Source organism: Octopus bimaculoides, chromosome 19 (assembly GCF_046866305.1).
Source record: "Octopus bimaculoides isolate indiv1 chromosome 19, ASM4686630v1, whole genome shotgun sequence".
In the NCBI taxonomy this organism is placed as follows: Eukaryota; Metazoa; Mollusca; class Cephalopoda; order Octopoda; family Octopodidae; genus Octopus; species Octopus bimaculoides.
The window spans coordinates 43,840,854-43,867,065 of NC_142946.1; the positions used below are offsets into that span (position 1 = coordinate 43,840,854).

General features: G+C 34.7%; 1 protein-coding gene across 17 annotated transcripts in view; it reads left to right on the forward strand.

Moving 5' to 3' along the window:
• The window catches only part of LOC106874507 (muscleblind-like protein 1), a 370,239-nt gene that overhangs the window by 310,851 nt on the left and 33,176 nt on the right, over positions 1 to 26,212 (forward strand). For 13 of the 17 annotated variants that reach the window (XR_016237412.1, XR_016237416.1, XR_016237413.1 and 10 more), the window contains 4 exons: positions 9,068 to 9,209; positions 10,523 to 10,564; positions 18,039 to 18,074; positions 22,764 to 23,001. Coding sequence is in view for 1 of the 17 variants with exons in the window: in XM_089337527.1 (XP_089193653.1) it covers positions 9,068 to 9,209; positions 10,523 to 10,564; positions 18,039 to 18,074; positions 22,764 to 22,894 (351 nt within the window). In the remaining 16 variants the exon portion in view is untranslated. Of the gene's footprint in view, positions 1 to 1,669; positions 1,739 to 9,067; positions 9,210 to 10,522; positions 10,565 to 18,038; positions 18,075 to 22,763; positions 23,002 to 26,212 lie in introns of all 17 variants that reach the window. The other 4 variants (XR_016237423.1, XR_016237425.1, XR_016237424.1 and 1 more) reach the window with 3 other exon arrangements.

A 26,212-nucleotide genomic window follows, 5' to 3' on the forward strand; every position in this document is an offset into this window, starting at 1 on the left:
ATATATATATATATATATATATATATATATATACATGCACACACACACACACACACATGTATCATTTAATTTCCATTTTCCATACTGGCACGGGTTGCCTGGTTTGACAGGAGCTGGCCAGTCGGCAGGTTCCACCAGTTGTCTGTTTTGGCATGGTTTCAATGACCAGGTGCCCTTCCCAATGCCAACCACTTCCCAGAGTGTACTGGATGCATTTTACGTGGCACCATTTCATAAATACATGCACACACATACATGTGCATGAAATGTAAACCACTATGTCAATCTAGCCCATGGGACTTTCTGACTGTCATGCCTAACAAAGGAATTACCAGCCTTATGATGAGTTCCATCTCATAGAGCCCACTTTCTGTAAAAGGTTACCTATGCCTTTTCTATATGAAAACTTGTGACGGTAGAAATATCAACGAAATCTCCTACAGATGTAACACTTGTTTTAAAAGAATTGCTTGCCATAGGCCCAAGTAATCTATGCCTAAAATAAAGGATCAGCAATGTTGGAATATTGTTGATCATAAGGTCTGCATCAACTATATATGTATATAATACAGATGCATGATCAATCTAGGACATAAAAATTTCAACTGGTCAGTTAATTTGACTCCACTCCCCAGAACTAAATATTGTCCATTAGTAATTGTTCTGTACTTATTCTTAAGCAATCTTCAAAATAGTATCTTTTTTTTTTTTTACCATGTACGTATGTTTGTATGTGTGTCTGTATATGTGCATATATATATGCATATTGTATATAAATATATATGTATGTGTATGTATATAACTGTGTGTCTATATATTTGTATGTATACATCATACTGAAACGTGTATAACAATAGGTATTACCCCAACACCTGTATGTATGTATATATATATGTGTGTGTGTGTGTGTGTGATGAGACTGATCTTAAAAGTAATAAGAAAAGTTAACACTTCATCCCTCTGTATTATTCTTTCTTGTTTTCTCTCCTCCTCCCATTCTCTCTCTCTCTCTCTCTCTCTCTCTCTCTCTCCAATTGGCTCTTCTGTTTTCTCTATCTGTTCAGATTTACATATGTACGAATGTACTTATATACATGTACACACACATGCATGTGCGCATAACCATGTTCATATGTATGTGTATATATGTATGTGTATATATATATATATATATATATATATATATATATATAGTTATGTGTGTGTATTTATGTATAATTACATGTACATGTATGCGTGTGTGTGAATATGTATATACAAACAAATTTTTTCTCCTCCTTTTCTGTCTGTGTCTCTCTTTCTCTCTCTGTATGCATGTATGTGTGTGTGTGTTTATATATATATATATATATACACACACACACACACACACACACACACACACACACACACACACACACACACACACACACACACATAATCTCCCCCCAGAATCACAAAAATCAAAAGGCAAATTTTTTTAAAAAAGGCATGATGTCATAGCTTTCTGGTATAAAATAATGGTTTTTTTTTTTAATGCATGTTGGTTGAAACGTTTTTACCAATGGTGCTTTTCTTTTATTTTCATCACCCATCATGCCTTGCTGCTTGCTGTTGTCATGTGCTGCCATCCCTGCCATGCTGCCATTTCATTGGCCAAACGCCATCATGTGCTCTGCATACTAATTAGCCGCAAGTGGTTGAGGTCTTGACGGGCAAGAAGCGACCTCGTGAGCCTGCAGACGATCTCGTTACTCTGGTACTATATCCCATCATGCTTTGCATGTTGCTGTAGTCTGCTTTTTTTTTTTATATATATATAATGATAATTACTTGCACAGTCACATGACAAAATAATAATAGTTAATAATAACAATAAAATCTGGCCTTCAATATGCTTTACTTAGCAATGTAGAGTTTTCTTTTTACATTCATATATATATATATATATATGTATATATATACATATACATACATATATATGCACACACGCACACGTACACACATGTACTTCAGAGGATAATCACTGTTGGATTATGTGTGTATGTATGTATGTATATATATATATATATATATATATATATATATATATATGTATGTATATATTTATGTGTGTGTATATATATTTATGTGTGTATGTGTGTATATATATATATATATATATATATTTGCAGTCCACATTCCATGGACTTTTGTCACATTTTTGCATGTTTTTTCCTTGAATGCCTAACTGGCCATCTCTGCGAATTCTTAAAACTCACGCCTCTAAGATTTTTACATTTCTATTCTATTGTCATGTGATTTTGCAAGATGTTTATTAGAGAAAATGCTGTAATTTCTGATACAATATCTATCTAGGACACATATATATACATAAACTCTTTCTATATTATGTTATATTATTATTATTAATATTATTTTCTTAATAAAGCACTTGTAAATGCTATTACTTTATATATATATATATATATATGTGTGTATATATATATATAAATTTTTATATCCAACATCAATTTCTAGATTTAGCTATCTTGAGTTTTATTTTTTTCTCTTCTCTTTGATAAATTAATTAACCAAACAAATATTTTATCCTTTATGTGTATGTATGTATATATATATATATATATATGTATATATATATATATATATATATATATATATATATATATATATATATGTAAACTGCTTCTGCGTTATGTTATTACAATTTTTTCTTTCTGTTTTTTTTTTGTTTTGTTTTGCTAATTAATATTAAGAAAGAAAAGATATATACATATATATATATAGTATGTGTTTGTAAATTTAACAACTCTATTCACAAAATCCTGTAATCAGAGAAATTAACCCCAGCGCTGCCATTAATTTTTAAATTCTACTTCTATACCAAGTGCTCTTTTCCACTCATTTGTAAACTGAAACATACTCAAGACCTATAATGCATGTATTTTCTGCATAGATTGAAATTTATCTTCATTATTTAAAATACAAAGAATACAATACTGTCTGCTTCGTCCGTATATATATCAACCTAAATTAAACCTAACAAAGAAATATGATTCTTTTTAACACATTCAGAAGCTGGTGATTATGTTTACCACAACGTAATGTAATATAGTATATAATTTCTAAATATGATATAATATCATATATGTATATATATATACATATACATATATATATATAATATTTTTTCTTAATTCTTTTGCTATTATTCTTTTCTGCAGTTTCCTTTTCTTTTTAATTTTTAAAATTTTTTTTTAATCGTCTGGGTGACAAATTCAGCATGTTTTCAATTTTCTGTACATTTTTCTGTTTTTTTTTTTTTTTTTTTTTAACCTTTATGATGAGGTGGGGATATTTTCTATACTTCCTTCCTTCTCAAAAATCTAACGCCACTTTTTCGGAACCGCTTTTTATTTTTTTTTTTTTTACTTTAAAGAATATTTGAATTCTTTTAATTGAAATGTTAGTAAACTATTTGGTACTTCGTTTAAAATCTGGAAAGCACTATCATTACTATCATTACTGCTGTTGGTGTTGTCGTTATTTAAATAATTATCATTATTGTCATCGATATTGTTACTTTATTATTTTGCACTCTAGTTAGTCTATATGTGGTAACTTATATTCCCTTTTCTTAAGTAAAATCACCCAACCCCTTTTTTCTTGCCCCTAGGAAACATTCTTCTAAGTTTTGAATGTATGCATGTGTGTGTGTGTATGTTTGTAAATATATTTACATATATACATGTATATAAATATATTACACACAAAAATTATATATATTTAATGTATGTATAATATGAATGTATATTATGTTTGTAAATATATTTTCATGTATGCATCATTATGTAATCATATTTTTCACACACACAAGGATATACTTTGCCATCATCAATATCTACAATGTTCTGATATGGTGCCGAAACAACTGTCTCCTGCTTTAGATTCCTGAATTCCATAAACTTATTGAATTTTCTCTGTGCCTTTCCAAGAGCATGTTTCTGTAGATCATTTAATCATATGACTAAATCAGCAACAAACGTCCCTTTAATGATGTCACTTTGGTGTGTGTAGAGTGACTGGTCAATATTTGTTTACAAGGATAGGTGAACTCCACAGAGACTTATTTAGCCAACCATCTGACCGTCAGATAGAGAAGAGTCCTGTTAAAGGCTTTTGAATTTAGCTTTGCTGATTATCTTGCTTACCTGTGCATCTTGTTGTCTCACCTTGTATGTGCCTTGCCTTTTAACTCAAGAAAACCTGGGCAATATATACATATACAATTTGCATTTTATTGTCAGAAACATCAGATGTGTGCCATTCTATTCATATTTCAAAGGTTACTAATATGTAACAGTCTTGGTTTTAGTCTCTAGATATACAGCAAGAATTCGTGTAATGGTAGAGTTTAAGATATTTATGCACGCCCAGTGAGTCAAAGCAACTATTTTGATAATAGCAAGAGAAATTGAACTGGGCAGTAATGAAAGAGGATCCAGCTTAACCCTTTCGTTACTAACCCAGCTGAAATTGGCTCTGAGTACAAATGTCTTGTTTTCATAAGTTTTTGATTAAAATCTTCCACCAAACCTTAGTCACAAATTATGTTCCTAACACTAGCTGAATGATAACTAAGTTATTTTACTAAATTCTTTGTTATATTTAAAGTAATTGAAAGAAACACAGAGCTTCTCAAAATAAATACAGTAATGAAAGGGTTAAAACTTTTGTTTCTCTCTGGCAGTAGATATCTACTTACGACTAGTTAGACAGTGGCCATCTTGGGTTAAGTCTATTTGCCTTTTGCTATAGCAGTGCATGCACTGGGGACAACTGGAGACAAGCTGCTGTGTTGTGGAAGGTTTTATTGCAAAATCATACCAGTGACTTGTTTGCCGTTAAACTGACACCCACTCAACTCTAATCCTTTATCTGGTTAGATATTCTGTTGTGAGTTCACTTATTTCACTTAGTGGACAACCCCTGTTGATAGGGAAAATTACAGCAACGACATTACCCGTAGCTGAGCAAATTTTTCAGAAAGTGCCAGTGTAAACAAACATGCAGACATGTCTACATGCACACACACACACACACACACAGACATATGCAAACGTACATGTGTATATGTGCGTGTGTACCTGTATTTGTGTGGTGTGTGCATATATATATATATATGTGTGTGTATGCATATGTATATATATGTGTGTGTGTGTGTGTGTGTGTGTGTGTGTGTGTGTGTTTATGTATATGCCTATATATGCATGTGTGTACACACACAGGGTATCTATGAGAGATGGGTGACTAGGAATTTCCTGCTGTCTCAGAAAATGTTTGCATAATATGGAAGACTAGCGTTTGCAGAAAGGAAAGCTTCATGAAAGCAAAGAAACTTTGACCTAGTGATTAAAATTCCACTTGGGGGGGGGGGGGGCTTTAGCTTATATAGATGTATGTACGTGCATGTGTTAGAGAGAGGAGGGAGAGAGAAAGAATCTCTGAGTGTGTGTGTGTGTGTGTGTCTAATTACATTCAACATTGATGTCGTTGTTTCACATTTGATCTCATTACTGTTTATTGACACTTGTCGTATTTGGTCGTGTTCTGATTAACTGTTTCTGTACCAGGTTTCAAGGTGATAACACATGGATAGCCTTATCTCTCATTCGACCAGCCATCAGCCTATCATAAGGTTGTACTGTGTGTGCACATCATGAGAGGACTCTGCAATGCAACCCTGCACATTAATAAAATGCTGAAACCTTTAGTTTTATTCACATAGTGCTCTTGTAATTTTTTTGTTTTTATTTTGCAATGCTGGGCAGCACCACCTCATAGCACTTATTTGCATGATCTGCTTTAAGCAAGTGAGAACTAGTTGACTGCTAGCAGAGTATATTGCCAGTTATTATTATTTGCCATTTTCAAGACGCTTGAGATGTCTGTATTGCACTAAAGCCCATTAAATTGGCCTTGACTCTTTCTTAATTTTGAGTTCAAAATCCAGTTGGATATTATTGGGCAGGAGCAACATCCATGCCCACCTCCTTAGAATTTCTTTTCTGAATATTTAGTACGTGTACCAGTAATATACTTAGTTGTATCCAAATGACTATGGCCAACTTTTCTGTATCAATTGTTCTTTATTTTTAAGTATAAAATTGGTAAGTTAGTACTGCAACATGCCATTTTCAACATCTCCATGTTCTATGTTCATATTTCTTCGAGTCTTGACTCAGCCTGCAATCACGCCAGCATTGATTGAATTAGTACCAGTCGTATTTGGGAAATTATTCAAGCAGTTATTATTCCTCCAGTTTCCCAGAATTTCTTTTTTGCAATTGCTCAGTCAAAAAAACTCATTCATTGTTGTTTATTACTCCTGTGGTTCACACATACACACACACACGTACACCTGTAGCTTCTCTATTTGTCATCAGTTACTTTAATTCTGAAATCTACTGCAAAATCAATACTAAATATTAACTGGTAAATTACAGCTGTTGGAATGACGAAATGGTTTTCTTTTGTGTAATTTTTGGTCATTGGCGATGTTGCTGGTAGCAAGGCATCATCTTTAGGATAAATTTTTTAAAATTATTTATTTTCTTTGCATATATATATATAAATATATATATATATATATATATATATATATATATATGTATATATATATTAACTTGTGTTCTTTTTGTAGTGAAGTGGCAGCTGTGATGTCCTAATTTCACATATTAATTAACTCAAATATTTAACCTGAAGCTATTTGACCTGCTAATTAACTTAACTAACCTTTATCTCAACATCACTACATACTTTTTTTCTTTCCCCTCTTATCCCCCCCAACCCCTCCTGTCTTTCATTATCATCCTGTTTCATTCCTAGTTAGTCATTTTAATTTATTAAGCTATAAATTATATGTATGCCAACACAGCCTACCTGTCAGCTATTGTATACCAACACTGCTAACTGGTCATAAGTTTACTTCACAGTGTAGTTCCTGGTTCAATTCCACTGCATAGCACCCTCAGCAAATGTTTTCTTCTCTAGCTTTGAAGTGTAATTTAGTTAATGGAAACTGTGCAAAAGCCGGCAAGTTGTATGTGTGTTGCTGGTATGGGTCGGCAAGGAAAACTGGAAACCAATGTTTACTGAATAATGTCTTTTGTGATATTTGTTCTACATTGAGTTATAGATTCACCCATGTTATTTTCATTGTCGGAAATTCAGTGAGCTATCAATATACATTGAATTTAGAATAAATTAAAAGGAATGCAAAAATATCTCTTATTAAAACTGCCAGTTGAAATGTCCCAGAGTAAACAGTAACTGAAATGATATATAAATTTCACTCAGTAACATTAGGAAGGGCGTCCAGCCATGGAGATCATACCAAGACACTGGACTATGTTGCAGTTCTTGGACTTATAGTATCCTGTCACACCATCTGACCCATGCCAGCATGGAATATGATGACGACGATATGTCAAGTGTATCTCATGTGTGCCTTCACCGTCTCACTCAAGTGTACCGTTATTGACGTCACTCAAATGTGCCCCTGTCTTGACTTCCTTTTTGAGTTTTCCATCTCCATGCACCCGTGTCTAACCATTCTGTCACTGCCTGTCTGTGACGGCACTAGTTCCACTGAATATAAACATCAGTGTCACTTCTGGTGACACTACTGACTCTCAATCATATGTCATTATCATTTAATCCTTCTCTTCTTTTGTCTTTTATCTTTTTTTTTTCCTTCTTTGCCTATCATTTTTAGCCTGTTTTTCTTTTCTCTTTCTTAGTTTCATCCTCCCCATCTCTCTCTCCTCATTTTAACTACTTTGTTTTCATAATTTTGTGTTCTTCAGAAGAATGAGGGCTAAACTCCACTTGCAACAGTTTTTCCCATTTGTGCATTCCATTTAACAGTCCTCTAACATTGCATTTCAAAACTCCAGAATTATTCACTAACCATTTCATATCTCTTATGAAAATGACTTTGTCGATGTTTCCACATACACAAATATTTCTCTAAAGTTATCAGATTTTATATATGGTTTAAAGACCATCAAATTCTCAAATTGCAATTTTTTTTCTTTATTTATAGTAAGGAGAAGAAACCAGGGAAAATCATAGTTTATTTTTCCAATTTACTAAGTGATGGTGGGAAGCGGGGGATCTTAGTTGTTTTTGCCATTTAAAGTACAAACACACATACACACTTATACTGTTATATCCACTTTATTTTCTAACAGTATTTTTTATCCAATAAAGTGTATGAAATCTAGCGAAATTGTGTGTTAGTGACTAACTTGTTCATAGACGTACAACACAATTATTGAACAATTAATAGTATATAAATACTGTCACAGACACACACGAAAATAATGTGAATGTAACAGTATATGTGTGTTTTAAATGGTTTTAATGTTTCTTCCATGGTGTAATTATTTTGTATTTCAATACTCTCTCTTAGATCAAGTCACTTGTGAAACAAGTGCAACTCGAAAATATTTAAAAAAGAAAACAGAAAGAAAATTAAATTCTTTATTGATTTATTCATCTTCATGGTTCATTCAAAATGCTTTCAAATAAAATATAACCATACATAGCAGCAAGTCACAAGTGGTTTACTGACATTTCAAATTTATCTTAGAGGGGTTTTATTTATTTATTATTATTATTTTTTATCTTTTACTTTTTAAATTTTAATTCCTTCCTGCAACTGTCCTTCAAAGAAGAATACAACAAGTAAAGTCACAAAAAATATTTCAAATATATAAAATCATACAAAGGAAAATTAAATATAATAATCAAAAAAAAATATTTTAATTTACTTTTTTCAGTTTTTTTTTAAATGTCTCCCAGACGATTTATTTTTATAATTTTTTTTTTTTCTAAAGTTTTATTTCTATTTTCCTTCCTTCTATAATAATTTCTGCTTTCCTTATTTATCTTGAATAAAAAAAAAAATTTAAAAAAAAAAAAAGAATTTTTTAAAAATAAATTTATTTTATTTTCGTCGTATTCTCATAAATACAAAACCAAATTTCAAGTTTAATTTGATATTTCCTCTTGTTGGCACTAGGGTGGTCTTACCGGTGCACCTTATGCCAAACGTGTGGCTGTGGCAGATAGTAAAAGTGGCGTCCCAGTCTATCAACCTGGCAATGTGGCCTACCAGCAGGCCCTTGCAATGCAACTTCAACAGCCATACTTACCAGTAACATGTAAGTATCTTTTTAATTTGGTTTGGTTTGGTTTTTTTACTATTTTTCTCTATATATAGGCGCAGGAGTGGCTGTGTGGTAAGTAGCTTGTTTACCAACCACATGGTTCCGGGTTCAGTCCCACTGCATGGCATCTTGGGCAAGTGTCTTCTACTATAGCCTCGGGCCAACCAAAGCCTTGTGAGTAGATTTGGTAGACGGAAACTGAAAGAAGCCCGCCGTATATATGTGTATTTGGAGCCTGGCGTAGCCATCTGGTTTCACCAGTCCTCAGTCAAATCGTCCAACCCATGCTAGCACGGAAAGCGGACGTTAAATGATGATGATGATGATGTATATATGTGTTTGTGTGTCTGTTTGCCCCACCCACCCAACATCACTTGACAACCGATGATGGTGTGTTTGCGTCCCAGTAACTTTGCAGTTCGGCAAAAGAGACCAATAGAGTAAGTACTAGGCTTACAAAGAATAAGTCCTGGGGTCGATTTGCTCGACTAAAGGCGGTGCTCCAGCAAATATTCTATTTTATGTTCCAGACCTGGATGCTGCGCTTTGCCACATAGGAACATATGTGCTGGTGTGATATATTAAAAAAATTAGGTTTTAAAATCATCCTTTTAATTCCAAGTATCCTTCAATTCCAAAAGCCTCTCACACCTACCCCACAATGTCATTTTAAAAATTAACACGAACATCATAACAGGTATTGAACCTGCAAGATAATTCATGATTAATTCAGAGCAATGCCGTGCTGGTGTGCATGTGTGGTAAGAAGTTTGCTTAGCGACCACATTGTTCCAGGTTCAGTCTCACTGTGTAGTACCTTGGGCAAGTGTCTTCCATTATAGCCCCAGGCCAACCAAAGCCTTATGAGTGGATTTGATAGACAGAGACTGAAAAAGTCTGTCATGTGTGTGTGCGTCTTTGTGTCTGCGTTTGTCCCCTACCACTGTTTGACAGCTGGTGTTGCAGTCTTTACACCCCCCCTCCCCCATAATGTTGCGGTTCAGCAAAAAGGACAAATAGAATAAGTACCAGGTTTTAAAAAACAAGTAAGTGCTGGAGTCAGTTCGTTTGACTAAAATTTTTCAAGGCAGAGCTCCAATATGGCCACAGTTAAATGACTGAGACCTGTAAAAGATAGAAATTGATTGATAAAATAATAAGCCTTGCATTCGTCAGAGTAATGTGAATGCTAAAGGGTTCAAACGTAGTGTCTCTTTTACTGCAATAATGCTTTATTTCTTGATATGCATAACCACCAGTTGCTGTATTAACACATCACTGTTTCATTTTCCTCTTTTTAAATCCAGATTCATCCACAAAGCTGAATGAAATTCAACCGTATTTTACTTGTAAGTTACTTTTTAATACATTTTCGTTGTTGTTGTTTTTTTTTTTAGACCTATGCCAGTCTTATTGAGGAAACCTATAAACAAAGACATTCTATCCATAGCCATTCCATATATTTTTTCTTCCAGACACAGTTTTACTCACTCGCATTATATATGTTTTTTCACTCCCTCCTGCCACAAAAGTACATGATTTAAAGGAGATTTTGCTATTATTTTTAGCAGATCAATCAATCATTTAAAAGCTACCTTCTTATCTCTGTTTGTTAGTGTGTCTGTCTGTCTGTCTATTGTTTTGTTACCTGAAGAATTGCATCTAATGAGAAACTCTTAGTTGTAACAGAGTGAACTATGAGCTTCAACACCTAAAGAAACTTTTCTTCATATATTGAGTACTTTTTCTCTCTGTTCATTCTCCATTGCATTCTTTCCTTTTCAAAAATGGTAGGGGTTTGCTTTAAAAGATATTTCCACTGGTGTTTTTCAAAAGCTGAAGAACTGAATCGAAAATCCTTCATCGGATAGCTGTACTTATATCATGGTCAGACTCCCTTGGTCTGATCTGATTTTGTTAGTGAGTGGAAAAAGAAATTTCCTTTTCACGAATTAAAATCATTTTGTTTTTCCTCTGAACAGAGTGGGGGGAAAATACTACAAACAATTCAGTTTTTACCTCTCTATGAAGAAGTTCCACATTGAAAAATAAAATATTTTCCCACGTAATTTCAATTAATAAAAAATAAATTCTTTAATTCATAATATTGGGTGAGGTGAGGCAAAATACATCTCTAACTATTTCAACAACAACGATATCAATAATAATAATAACGAGGATAATGTGGGGAGGTGTAACAGACAGGTGGTGGGGGTGATTTAGTCAAGGAAGAGAGAACAGGGTATGATAATCACAATGATGGAGAGAAGATTAAAATATATATATTACAAAAAAATTGTGATCACAATTAAAAACAAAAAACACAACAATACAGCCAAAAGACGAAACCCCAGGTAATTGTGACTTATTTCTGTAACTAAATTGTATATCAGTGATGAATTTGAACCATAAATTTTGCAATTTCCTGCTGACTGCATCAATGACCGAGTTATTTATTGGCATCGGTCACAGGCTCTTTCTGTGTATCGCACATCTTCACCACCACCACCTCCCTCCCTCACTCTCCCGTAACATTCTTGTTGTATTGTGTACTTGCGCGCACACACACACACACACACACACACACATACACACACGTCTATACATTCATGTAAACATCTATTCGTACACATACGCACAGTTATAAACTTAGTCATTTATACATTCGTAATACGTTTGTGCAAACACACATTTGCGTGTGCTTGTGCACGTGATTATGCATACAGACAGCAATATAGATTTATAATGTACACACACACACACACACATAACACATGTTTGTGTATGCGGATGTAGACAATGGCATACATACATACATAGACACACACACACACACACACACACACATATATATATACTTTCATATAGGGGCAGTGTTACATATGGACATTATGTGAAAATGCATTGCTAACAATGATATACAATTATATACACAGTTACACACACATATATACACACTTGCATGTATGCAAATTATAACATATTCATGTATACGCACTCTCACACACACACTCACACACATAGTGTCTTACACAATATCATTCATACACCACCATCGTTGCGTTAACATCACTCCTTTCACACACATATACCACTTGCATTCATTATCATCATTGTCATCATCATCAGCAGCAGCAGCAGCAGCAGCAGCATCTTCAACATCACCATCATTGATGATAAATATTCCTGCATATCAAGTACTCATCGTTCAATTGGCTTTCTCTAACCATAACCATCTCATTCTGTTCTGGTCTATTATTATATTCAAGTATTAGTTTATCCTGTATAGTTAACCAATTTGAAGACAGTAGGGTAGTGTTTCTGGAAGCTTTGGCTGCAATTTCTTACAGGTCAAGTCACCTGAAAGAGAATCAATCTTTTTAGAATTCAGTAACAGCACAATGACAACACCAACACCACAGTACATTACATTCAACATAATAATTATAGACACTTCTATAAAGAAAAAGAACAGAAAAAGAAACTGTATCCCACAAAGCTACAAAAAATACATACAACCCCAATTACATATCAGGAATGGCCAACCTCATAAAAACCAGAGACAACCCGAAACACAATACACCATAACTACACATAACTGAAATAAAACTCAACATCAAACAAACTAAACAGGGAAATAATAACAAAAACAGACATAGGAAAACTGAGAACAGGCAAACGTTTGTATCTAAGATTAAGCACAAAACTAGCAGTAAAACCCTATGTACTTAGCAGCAACAACAATGGTCACAGCATACTCCATGTCACAATAATAGCCTCAAATGATATTGCCACACGGCAACGCCAAGCATACGCTCTTAGTAGACATTTCATGAAAACTGCTGGAACATCATCATCATCGTTTAACGTCCGCTTTCCATGCTAGCATGGGTTGGACGATTTGACTTAGGACTGGTGAAACTGGATGGCAACACCAGGCTCCAATCTGATTTGGCAGAGTTTCTACAGCTGGATGCCCTTCCTAACACCAACCACTCAGAGAGTGTAGTGGGTGCTTTTACGTGCCACCCGGCACGAAGGCCAGTCAGGCGGTACTGGCAACGGCCATGCTCGAAATGGTGTCTTACAATAGGAAAAATAGGCACCGTTCACAGAGACTATGGTTTTGACTTGTTCCTTCTATCAGATTTATGCCTCAGGGTCTGACAAAATGACAAATCTATGCCTGAAATACCTTGTGGTTTGAAGGAATCACTGCACTGTGAATGTTTACAATAACTTATGCCTACGCTGTTAAATTCCTGTAATCTGGAAGCTGGTCAAAACTATTGCAGTTCTAAAGTCCAACAACAACCCAAGTGAAGTAACAGCATACAGACCCCTGATCCTCCTAAGCACACCATCAAAAATGTTTGATGGGTAAACCCTTGACCTCATCAGCCAACAAGTCACTTTCAATCTATCATGGCCTATACCAGTCCTCCTTGGGCCCTGAATCTCTCTGCAATGATAAACGGCAAGAAACACGGAGCATCACACTTCAATAAACTGCAAGAAACACAAAACCTCACTCTACACATCTTAACCTGCTACACCAAGATCACGTCTACAGATCACCTACACATTGCGGAAAAAAAAAGCACTAAAAATGAAAATCCACCTGAGTGCTCAAAAGGCACCACTTGTCGCAGAAGGGTTTTTAGCTCTCTTCCCCTTCTCCCTGCCCCCATCATTATCATCCACATCCTCCAACTTCATTCCCAGCTCCCTACCAATAATGGTTCACATGCTGGCTCTGTTACTGCGGTACTGATTCCTCTATATTTTCAAATTGACCTTAGGTTCTCTCTCTCTCTCTCTCTCTCTGCAACCTCTCATTCTTCCTTTCTCTGTTTCCCTTTGTAAATACCCATCTATCCTTTCTACATATTTCTGTGTTATATTTTCAATACTCTTTATTCTTTATCCTAAACATTTGTGGGTGGCAGGGTGTCCTTGTTTCTTTCGTTTGTATGTTGTAATTTTATTTTCTGTTTTATTCTCAAATGCATTATTTATGTTTCATTTTTTTTAAAAAGAGCTTTTGCAAAGTAACACATGCATGGCTAAATTAATTTTATATATTATATGCACCAACCAGCATGGCTGAAGTTCTGACTTAAAACCTACAAAAGAATTTATTTATATATGTATATATATAAAGTGGTTAGTGTTAGAAAGGGCGTCCAGCCATAGAGACCCAACTAAAATAGAACTAAGTTCCCTGATCTCTTGGGGATGGGAGGAGTACCTATAAATAAGGATCCAGGCACACACACACCAACCCTTAACTAATAACGTTTAGTGGTAGATGGGGGCTATTGAAAGCAGTCAGCTTGCATGAAGGATAAAGTTGGATGATGAGAGAAAAACTGGACATCAATAAAAGTATCCACTACAGTATGTGAGACAGAAGGCTGGAAAGCTATGAGCATGAGATGCATGTAAAAGAAAAGTTGTTGGGTGAAGAACAATGCAAGGAAATGGAACCAACAGAACAGGAAGAGTAGAGAAGATACAGGTAGATGTGGGGGGTGGTCTCAGTATGCTGTGCCTCACTGTAACGTAGTAACAAATGTAGGAGAGATGTTTTGTTGAAAGTGAACTGTCTAACCGATTCCAGCATGGAAAGGCAGTAAAAATGTTAGTGATGGGGGCAATGAGTGTATTACCATGGATTTGCAACCAGTTTTATGTGTTCTGCTCAGACACAGCAGAAAACATTATTAATACAATTTGAATTCATAAGCCAGTATTTTGAATTCTGATTCTTTACTGACTCTATCTTTTCATTGCATAGATATTATGTGGCCAACAAAACTTCATTGTCTAGATAGTAATTGTTTACTTTGGTGTTTACAGTTCTTTTCCTAATCATTTTAAACTTCATTCCTTTAAAAGCTCTTCATGTGATATGGACCATAATTTTAATACCAACTTTTTATACATTATTTTCACAAATTAAAGACAATTGACTTGCACTTACTGTAAGCCACTATTGATTGAGCCTATTTATAGAACCTGGTGAGGTGTTTGACAGCATGGTGCTGCTGATAATACTATTTCATTTTCTACACACCTGTGCCATGGTGTCTTAGTTATTTAATGTTCTTGATTCTCACCAAAATCAAATTTCAGCCCGAATGGAAATTGATTTGCAAACATCAGTACCATAGGGATGTAGTAACTCATATCAGCATTGTCCATAACACTAGTCATAAAACTTGCTGACTCTTTCACCAGGACTACAGAAACAGCCAACTTTAATGTATAAAGGTTTTGCCTGTCTTATAGGATAAGGCAGAGCTATAGCAAAATTAACTCTTAATCAGTTTCTCAAGTCTTTAGCAAAATACATTTCTATTGGCTTCATAATGTAGCAGATTTATAATATTCTGGTATTCATCTCTGAGAATGAACGGAGTCAGTAATAGGTTGCTCCAGCAGGCTGTTACTTCAATGACTATGTTCTTATTTGTTCCCTGAATACATTTTTGCTGCTATTTAATTTAGTTGCAATGAAATGTTTTAATCTTGAATAATATATGATACCATCGTTAGTTTGCCCTTTTGTTATTTCAAGCTGCTCCACTTCATTATAGTAATTGGCTGCTGTATCTACCAGACTTAATTGAAATGAATCCATTTTATCATTCTCATCTGGCTTCATACAGCTAAAGATATCTTTCAAACTGGATAATAAATTTATCAGTGACCTTTGCAAGATTATCTTTTCACACAGGAGGGTTGAATCTTGTTGATGACATAACATAGGAGGGCTGGTGCTTATTAATGACATAATTGATTATAGTAACTTCTGGAGTTTGAAAATTGTTATCTTTCATTGCAAGAGGTTACTTTTCAACCATATACATGTTTCACACTTTCCACCATCTTGTACAATAAATAGTAAATACACATGTTCACTCTACTCTTGTGGTCTTACATAATTCTTTTGCTAACAAAAGACTGACCGTTATGTAAACCTCCTCAAGGAATGTGAAGACGCAGGCTGGAAAGTAGAGCATTTTCCAATCGAAGTCGATGTAGAGGGTTTGTTGGACACAGTGTGAGGCGACTGTTGTTATTCTTAGGCTTAACTCATCGTAAAGTAAATACCACCATGACCGATATCCAAACTATGGTGGAGAAGGCCAGGCACTGGATTTGGTTAAAAAGAGATGATGAGCGATGGCTAGAGAAATATTGAGCTATATTTAATAACCAGTTGATCTAGCAAGCGGGGCCTCAAATCAGTAAGTGGGGTGGGTGATGCGCATTGATGCCATCGAGAGGTAGGCCCCGAAACGGCACGCATTCTCTCCTGATGACCCCATGCACTTGCTGGCTTCTGGTATGCAGAGCTCTCGACTGGTAGCACTTGCATGTACAAGTTGTTTTCTAAACATCTCAGACAATTGTAGAATACTCTGTAAGGCAAGTGTTGGTCCATAAGCAGGGCATTAGGATGTTTGTTTAGAGAGACCAGGTGTGTCACCCTGTATACATGTCCCTTTTTCCTGTATTCCTTGGTAATTGGTTAGGGCAGTTCTCATCCAAGTCTCCAACCCTTTCCTAACAGTAATATCACGAAAGTAAAGGGCATGAAGTGATGTCATTCACTTTTTGAAAGATTAGTATTGTTTCCATAATGCACACCCACACACAAACAACAGGGAAGCAAATCCATGGGTTAAATCTTCTAACTCTTTGCTCCAATAGTTATTGCTTCCATTGCACTCTAATTTAAGATTATTACATTCATCATTATCATTATTGGCGGAAAGCGGGCAGAATCATTAGGAGCCTGGACAAAATGCTTGGCTATATTTTGCCTGTCACTACGTTCTGAGTTCGAATTTCGCCAAGGTTGACTTTGCCTTTCACTCTTTTGTGGTCAATAAATTAAGTACCAGTGAAGCACTGGGGTTGATGTAATCAACTTACCTCCATCTCCTGAAGTTGCTGGCTTTGTGCCAAAATTTGAAACTTATTGTTGAGTGAAAGAGCAGTGCATGACATCAAAGTGACACGGGTAAAATATACAAAGCCCAGTATACCCATCATGACTACCTGTCTGATTAGGGTACACCAGGCACATGCACAACATGGTGATCTTATATCAAGATAAACAGCACATGACTTTGCAGGTAGGGCTCAGTTAGAATTTTCTTCAGGTCAAGTAGCCCATCCAGCTCAAACGGTCCCTGAATAAGGATTGTTTAAGGATGTTGAACGAAACAGCCATGTTTCCAAAGGTGAATTATTCAAATCCCAAAGAATTCCTCTCAACACATGGCTATGATGCTCCCCCACTACTTCTGCTCATGATCAGAGATGCACATATCATCAGCGACCAAGGGACATGCTCAGTTGGTTAAGGTCAAACAACCGACAAGCAAATCTGTGGTATTGAGCAGAATATTTGCTGAGGTCCATCTTTTTATACCAAGACAAAACAATGTCAGTTAAGATCAGAAGCCATGTGAGCCACTGCCTGCTACTGCATCAGAGCATTATTATCATTATTATTATTATTATTATTATTATTATTATTATTATTATTAAAGGAGGTAGTAAATAGTAGAACATAAAGCATTGGTGAAAAGGCTTTGTGGTATTGACATTTTTAATCATGCAGAAACTAAATGAATGATGATGATTCTGCATTTTGCTTTGTGGCTCCAGAGACAATTTTTTTTTTTTGTTTTTGTTTATTTGTTTTATAACATTACATTGTTGTTGTTGTTGTTGTTGGTGCAGTTGTTGTTTCTCACCCACTCACTACACGTTTGCCCCTTTTTCTCTCCTTCTAATCAACAGATTCTTCAACCAAGCTGAATGAACCTTATTTCACTTGTAAGTAATCTTCTATTAACTTGTCACCTCCTCCTCTTTTTTTTTTTTAATACCTTAAGAAAAGCAAAAAAAAAAGAAAAAAAAAGCCCCTACTCCTCTGCCATTATTCCCCCTAACCCTTTTTTTAATTAATTAATCACCAAACTTAACACTTTTTGTTTGGTTTTGTTTTTATGTTGTTTTTTGTAATTGATGTTGTAATGGTATGTCAGTTCCCTGGAAGGGGGATCAGGGAAAGAGGTGAGGGGCTTCTCCCTTTATTTTTTTTTTTAAGTGGTGGGATGGATGTGCTCTGGGATGGGTGAGAGAAGTGGGGTATTTTTTCTTATATATTTGTGTTGTATTTTTGTTGTTCTTCTTATAAATTTATCAAAATATTTTCTGAAACTTATTTTCCCTTTTCTCCTTGTTTTGTATTTTCAATTTTTTGTTTGTTTGTTTGATTTGTCTAATTTCCTAAGTAAAAAAAAAAAAGCAAAAATTGATCAAAACTACGATGAATATGTATGTGTGCATGCAAGTCTACCTGTGTATATGTGTCTTTGTATATGTTCATATGTATGTATGGGTTGGTGCTTATGTGTGTCTCTCTATGTCTATATATATATATATATATATATATATATATGATAGAATAGGATAGGAAAAATTATTTTATCCTCCGAAGTATCTTTCCTCTTCTGTTTGAATAAGCGCATTATTCTAATAATGGGTTTCTAAAATACCATGCTATTCCAAACTTCTTTGAATAGTTTAGTCCTTATACCAACTTCTTTACATTCTAATTTTGTTGGTTGTGTAATTTTAGTTGCAGTTCATCTTTTAACAAATAGTTTAAGCTGATTAAGTTGACAAATAGCAGTTTCTTAATTACTCTCTACTTACTCTCAGTTTAACACTTTGGTATCCGCTAGTGTTTTACTTCAGGCTTGTTCTAAGTTCATAATTGGAAGTTATAAGTTCTCTATGTATTCCCAGATTATAATTTTCGTCACCACGAAAGCCAGCTGAATTTAGCACTTTGTATGCAAAGTTTAAAAAAAAAAGATATAAACTGTTTAACCCTTTCGTTACCAACCCGGCCGAAACCAGCTCTGGCTCTGTAGTACAAATGTCTTGTTTTCAAAAGTTCTGAATTAAAATCTTCCACTAAACCTTAGTCACAATTTATGTTCCTAACACCAGTTGAACGATAACTAAGTTATTTTACTAAATTCTTTGTTATAAAGTAATTGGAAGAAACACAGAGCATCTCAACAGAAATATGGTAACAAAAGGGTTAAGAGTTAAAAATCTTATAAAAATTATCAAACTATTGTGTAATTCATTATGTTAATCATACTTGTGTTTAGCAAAATTATGAGTAACTCATTTTACAAGACCCTCAACCATTACTAAATTTCACATGTGCACTAATGGGATATGTATGTGTGTACACACATAATTCTCTCTCTCATCCGTACATCATTGTATTGACCAGGCTATCAAATGTTATACTTGTGTTACCTTACAAATTTTGAATGATTCCATCCTGCTGACTAGGCAGGTAGGCCAACGTTCCCTTTGAATGGAACACTAGTCCATCTCAGATTTATGCATTGACAGTTGAGTGGACTTGGAGCTGTGTGAAATGAAGTGTTTTGCTCAAGGACAAATCACACTACTGGTCTTGGGAATGGAAACCACAATCTTGCAATCATGGGTGCAACACCCTATTTGCTAGACCATGTGCTTTCAGTGAAACATATTTTCATAAGGACACGAGGAAAATTACACAATGATACTTGCTACATGACAATGTAGTAAGGTTTAAAACAAAAAATTCCTAATTAAAAAGACTGATTTAGTTGTCAGGACAGTAATTTTCTACATGACTAATTCTGATCAAATTTATGTGTGTGAAGCTCTGTCTAGTCTACAACAAACCTGACCTATTTCCAACTTGTGCAACCAAAACTGATATTCATCCCTGCCCCCCCCCCTCCAATAGTAATTTAAGTAAGAGCAATCAGACTGGATTTCTAAAATATCTTTTGTGCTCATCTCTTTAATAATGCAACCAAATGATATTATTAATAATAGCAGAATCAGAAAGAAAAAAAAAAACCCAAAAAAACTTAGATTTGTTTAGTTACAAATCTGTCAAGATCTTGTGACAAAATGACATTGTTTAAATTTTTTATGTTTTGTCTTTTTGTGTTAGCTATTCTATATTAGTATATAGGAGTGTGTGTGTGTGTGTGTGTGTGTGTGTGTATTTAATTAAGTGTCTGTCTGTATGCTGACACTGCTAGAAAAACTGCACTCTGTTTATGCTGTGTAACATAAAAGTTGAACAAATAAAATAGGAAATAAATACCAGGTTTAAAACCTAAATTTTGGGGTTAATATAATCAAAAGCTTTTAAAGTCACGATGCCCCAGGTTGTCCCTGAGCCTATAACTGTAAAACTAAAAGAGGACTCAAAACAACAATTATTTTAAGGCCATTTCACAACTTTGACAACAGGTGTTGGTGTGTCTATATCCCTGTAACTTAGCAATTCAGCAAAAGAATCTAATAGAATAATTATCAGGTTTTAAAAAAATGGGAAAGTACTGGGGTCGATTCATTTCACTGAAAAATTCTTCAAGGCAGTGCCCCAGCATGGCCACAGTTTAATGTCTGAAGCAAGTAAAAGATGAAATATAGACACCTGGTTATTGCTCTTTTATAATGATATAAATGAATTTTACTTCTAAGTAGTATTGGCTAGTAAGATTCGGTGGCTTACATTGGAAAGATAAGTATATCCTAATGAGCTGTAAAGATGGCGAAACTAGACAATTTAATCTTCATTCCTAGCTACCAAAGTTTGGACCCTTTGATGTACCTGTAGGGCATAATGTTGCAACAGGACAAAAAAAAATGTTAGCTGTAGTACTCTGCTTGGATTTATTAATGTTTAAAATATAATAAGGATTCATACTTGGGATTAATCGCAATAAATAAAATTAGTGATGATATTAGGGTTGTCCAAGAATGTTGATTTATTCATAAGTTTTGCATCCATAGAATCCAGGAGATAGTTTCAGCCTTTAAAAAAATGCACATGCACACACACAAAAAAATAAGTATGCAGCCTAAAATAAAATTTTCCTTTAAAAAAAAAAAATTTCTGGGAAACCTAAAAGGTCTCTGATATTCAAATGAGGTTTGCTAATTTTTCACCCAATATCTCGCTTATTTCTATTTCAAATGTTATTTTGATCATTCCAGAGTGTTTCTAAGGCTGTTTTATGCTAGAAATCAAAGTTTCATAAAAAAATTTCCAGTTAATAGAATTATGGGAGGTAATGGGTTAAGATAATCGTAGCTGCGTGATTAAGAAGCTCACCAGATACAGACATGGTCTATGTGGCCTAGCAGTTGGCTTTATAACCACACAGCATTGGGTTTGGTTCCACTCTCTGCTACTTTGTACTGACAGAAATATTTCTAACAGGACGAGAGATCATGTAAAGAGCTAGGGAGTAGTTTGAAACGCATTTTACTCTAACTTTTAACAGGCGTGTGAATAAGTAAAGAAATTCTTTGATTCGAACCTATCGCTAAGTCTTCTCTTCTAGAATGGACAAAGTACTGATGTTGACCTAAACAGTGACAACAACAATTTTAGTTGTTGAGAGATAAAACCAGAAACATTCTCGTCTGATGCTCTATTTGTTTATCAGACCCTGTTACTAAACTTCCAAGAATCTTCAGATCTTTTCCCTGTTTTTGTTAAGCATTTACTCCTGTATTTTGTGTGTGGGCATGTAGTTGAACATGAGTGAGTGTGACCATATGCTGTCCTGTGTAGGTGTTTGTGTTTAGTTGTGTGTATAGATGTATACATGTGTGCGCACACACGTTTGTATGCGGATTTCAGCTTCTGAACACCCGTGTTTGATTTTCAAATCGTTACTTGAATGTCAGTGTTGTTGTTGTTTAGCCCCCCCCCCCCACCATCCCACCCAGGTCAGTCTCGGTCAAGCAAGCCTCTGATCAAAGGCATTTCCACTGTGACCATCACATCTTTTTCATGTATGCAGGAAACTCTGTAGCATACTATATAATCCACTGTGTCCTTTTTTCCCTAAAACAAACAGAATGTGATCTGAAGATGTTGCTCCTATTTCTAGAAGGTCAATCACATAGAAAGCTTTCTTATTGGCTCTTCAGTTTTTGGTGTTCCTATTTATGGTTGTGTATCTCTTTAATGCTGATAAAAGTGTAGAGATGTTTTGATGCTCATTTGCAGTATATGGGCCAAGATACTTAGATGTGTAGTCGCAATAAATTTACCAGAAATGTTTGGATGGACATTCACTGTATAAAATAGTTGAAGAATTTTTTCTATAACATTTTGAAAAAAAAATATTGGAAATGTATTGTTCTTGTTTTCCTAATTGTCATCATCATCATCATCATTGTCTCCATTATCATCATCATCGTTGACATCATCATTGTAAGCATCATCAGATCATCGTCATCCTTGTTTTGTCCTCATTGTCTATGGCCCTTGTGTCCAATAACAAAGATCATTATTAAAGAAAGATTATCAGTGTTATTATTATTATTATCATCATTAATTATTATTATTATTATGTTCTTCGTTGCCAACATCGTCGTCGTGGTCATTTCTTTTCCTCCTCCTCTTCACTGCAGGTGTAACTAGCAACTTGGAGTACAGTGCTGGACTCCCGCACCTCACTCATGTCCCTCCATCACATCTGCCCAGCTGGCTCATTGTCCAAACCGATGGTTGCCTACAACAGCCTAGCAGTACCCAGTCATGAGGCAGGCAGGCAGGCAGGCAGGCAGACAGGCACGCAGGCACACAGGCAGGCAGACAGACAAGGCAATCAGACTGACAGACAGAACCCCCTCACCCAACACCGCAATGGTGGGCAGCATCCTGTGATCGTAGTGGTGGTGGTGGTGTTGGTGGTGGTGTTGTTGTTGTTGTTGTTGTTGGTGGTGGTGGTTACATTGGAGCAGTCATGATGATGGTGGTGGTACTGTTACAGGTTGTGGTGGTGGTGGTGGTGGCGGTGCTGGTGGTGGTGGTGGTGTGGTGATGTTGGTGATAACAGTGATGGTTATGGTTGTAGTAGTAGTGGTTGTGCAGCACTCGACAGTCTGCAAGTGCGTGTTCAAAACAAAACTTAAAGCAATAAAATCCAAAATTAAAAAAAAAAAAACACCAGAAGGGCTTTAATCCCACATCTACCACTACTATAGCTACTACTGCTACTTTATATTACTACTACTACTACTACTACTACCACCACCACTTTTACTGCTACTACTACTACTACTTCTAGCTTGGCAATTTAGCCTTTATAAAATGTACATTGCTCACACTCTCTGCATTGCTACAGCTTTTTGTATCCCCACTCCCATTTTGTTATCTGAAAATGGGCACACAGCCATGTATGTATGTGTGTTGTCATACATGAGTGTGTGTGTGTATATATATATATGTGATTGTGTGTATGTGTATATATATATATATATATATATATATATATATGTATATATGTATATGTATATATGTATATGTATATATGTATATATGTATATGTATATATGTATATGTATATATATATATGTATATATGTATGTATATATGTATGTATATATGTATATATATATGTATATGTATATATATGTATATGTATATATATGTATATGTATATATATATGTATATATATGCACACACATGCACTACCACACGCAGATAGATAGGTGTAATCGTGCATTGGTGAACTGGATTAATCCATCATGCTTATTAGGATCTGTGCCATTTGCAAAAGTCAAGTGTACTCGTCAGTGAGTTTAACTTAAATCACTGTATATATAGAAAATCTCTTGGTATGAGTCAATATACCTGTTTGGAAATACAAAGTTATGCTCAAACACTACACACTTTTCCACTGGTTTGCTTTGAAAAGTTTGCGTTTTGATCAGAAAAAAAAAAAACAAATTGAGTAAATGTGTATGTACATGATTGTGGTAGTGTATGCATATGCACATATATATTTATATCCATGTGCATAAGTATGTATATATGTGTGTTTGTGTGTGTATACATGTGCGCACACATAGTCCTACAAATCTCTCTTGTAGGACAAGGATTCAGCTCTTCAGTGAGCTGAATTTACCTGCCCTTAAATAGCTGAGCATTGTAGACCCTCAAGTAGCTGACACCTGTACCTTCAACATAACTATCGGGCAGAAAATAGAGTGACAGCATATGTCAAAGGTGTAGCTTTTGAATTACATGTACAGTCCACCCGACGGGCCTCCATGCTGTTTCCGTCTCCTCAGTTTCACTCACAAGGTGTGGGCCAACTCGGGACCATAGAAAATGGCATTTGCCCTAGATGCCAATCTTGTGGATTTGAGTTTAGGATGTTGTGGCTGTGAAGCGAATGTTCAGCCATATGTGTTTTTGTATGTCTGTATATTTGTGTGTGTGTGTATGATGAAACTGATGCCAAACAGGCTGGTATTGGTCTGTGTTGGCATGACTTGTAGTCATAGTAGTAGTAGTAGTAGTACATAACGAAACTGAAATGCTGGGTTTCCCATTTCCCACAGCAAGTTCACTGTACATTTTTATCAAAGTTTACTATTTACTATGTATTTATACATACATTTATGTGTAATTGTTGAAATATATGTGAGCATGTATGTATGTGTGTGTTTATATGTGTGCAGTTATAAATAATATGTATACATATTTATATATGTATATATACACACATGCGTATACATCCATACACAGTCATACAACATGGTTGTTAGCTCTTTATTACGATTATTTATTTTCTTATAACGTTACAATGACCAACCACTGCTTAAACTTACAATTTAAGTTAAACTTGAGAAGAAAATGAAACCTAAGTTTAAAGACCTCACTGATTAACAAAATATACCTGAGACATGCCATTTTCTGTCCAATTGCTTCTGTTACCTGTTTGCCTGATGCCAATTCTGCCATTCTAATAGCCCTAACTATATAAACATGTATATATATATATATATAGATATGTATATATATGTGTGTTCAGCCTCATATAATTATTGCTTTAAGTGTTCTATTTTCAATTTTTTTATTTGATTTTATGTATGTTTTGTATGAATGGACAAGTGTAATTTGTGTGTGATTGTATGTGTATGTATTCATATGTGTATGTGTGCAGATGTATGAGTGTATATGGACTTGTACATATGTGTATATGACTTGTACATGTGTGTATGTGTATTTGTATGTGTGTGTATACATAGACTTGTATCTATGTAATTGTTTGTATATATCTGAGTGTGTGTACACATCTCTCTCAATAATTCTGTATATGTATCTATGTGAATATGTAGGTATAAGAAAATGTGTGTATTTATTTATGTACATATGTTTGTGTATGTACGTATATATGTAAACGTGTTTACGTATATGTTTTTTTATGTATTTACATATAAAAGGATATTGTTCTCTGATTGAAGCATTGCAATGTGCAAATGACATAAATATTTTGAAGAAACCTTTCAGCAATGCGAATGAGAAATTTGGCAAAATATGAAAAGTGATGTCAGTACATAAAAAGAAAGACAACCTTACATAGCTTGTTTAATGCTCCTATTATATTTCGGGAAAGGTTCTCCTTATCAAATATAAGAAAGAAAGCAATCTAAAGCCTTAGAGAAAAAATGTTATCAGCCTGGCCTTTTAATGTTTTTTCTTTCTTATATTTAATAAGGTGAAATTTTCCTTAAATAAATCAGAAGCATTATACGATGTATGGAGGGTGATATAATATATACGATGTATGGAGGGTGATATAATATTTTGCCTTTGTCCTTATTTATTGCTACCACTGTATTTTGACTAACTTTTCCACCTACCTGCATTGTTTAAGGGTTTATAAGATATATGGTGCTTACATGTGAGTATGCGTGTGCATATTTTGTATATGTAAATATGAGTAATGGGTTTGTGTGTGTGTGTATGAGTGTATATGTGTGTATATATATATATGAGTGTATGTTTGTGTGTGTATGTGTATGAGTGTATATGTGTGTATATATATATATATGAGTGTGTGTGTGT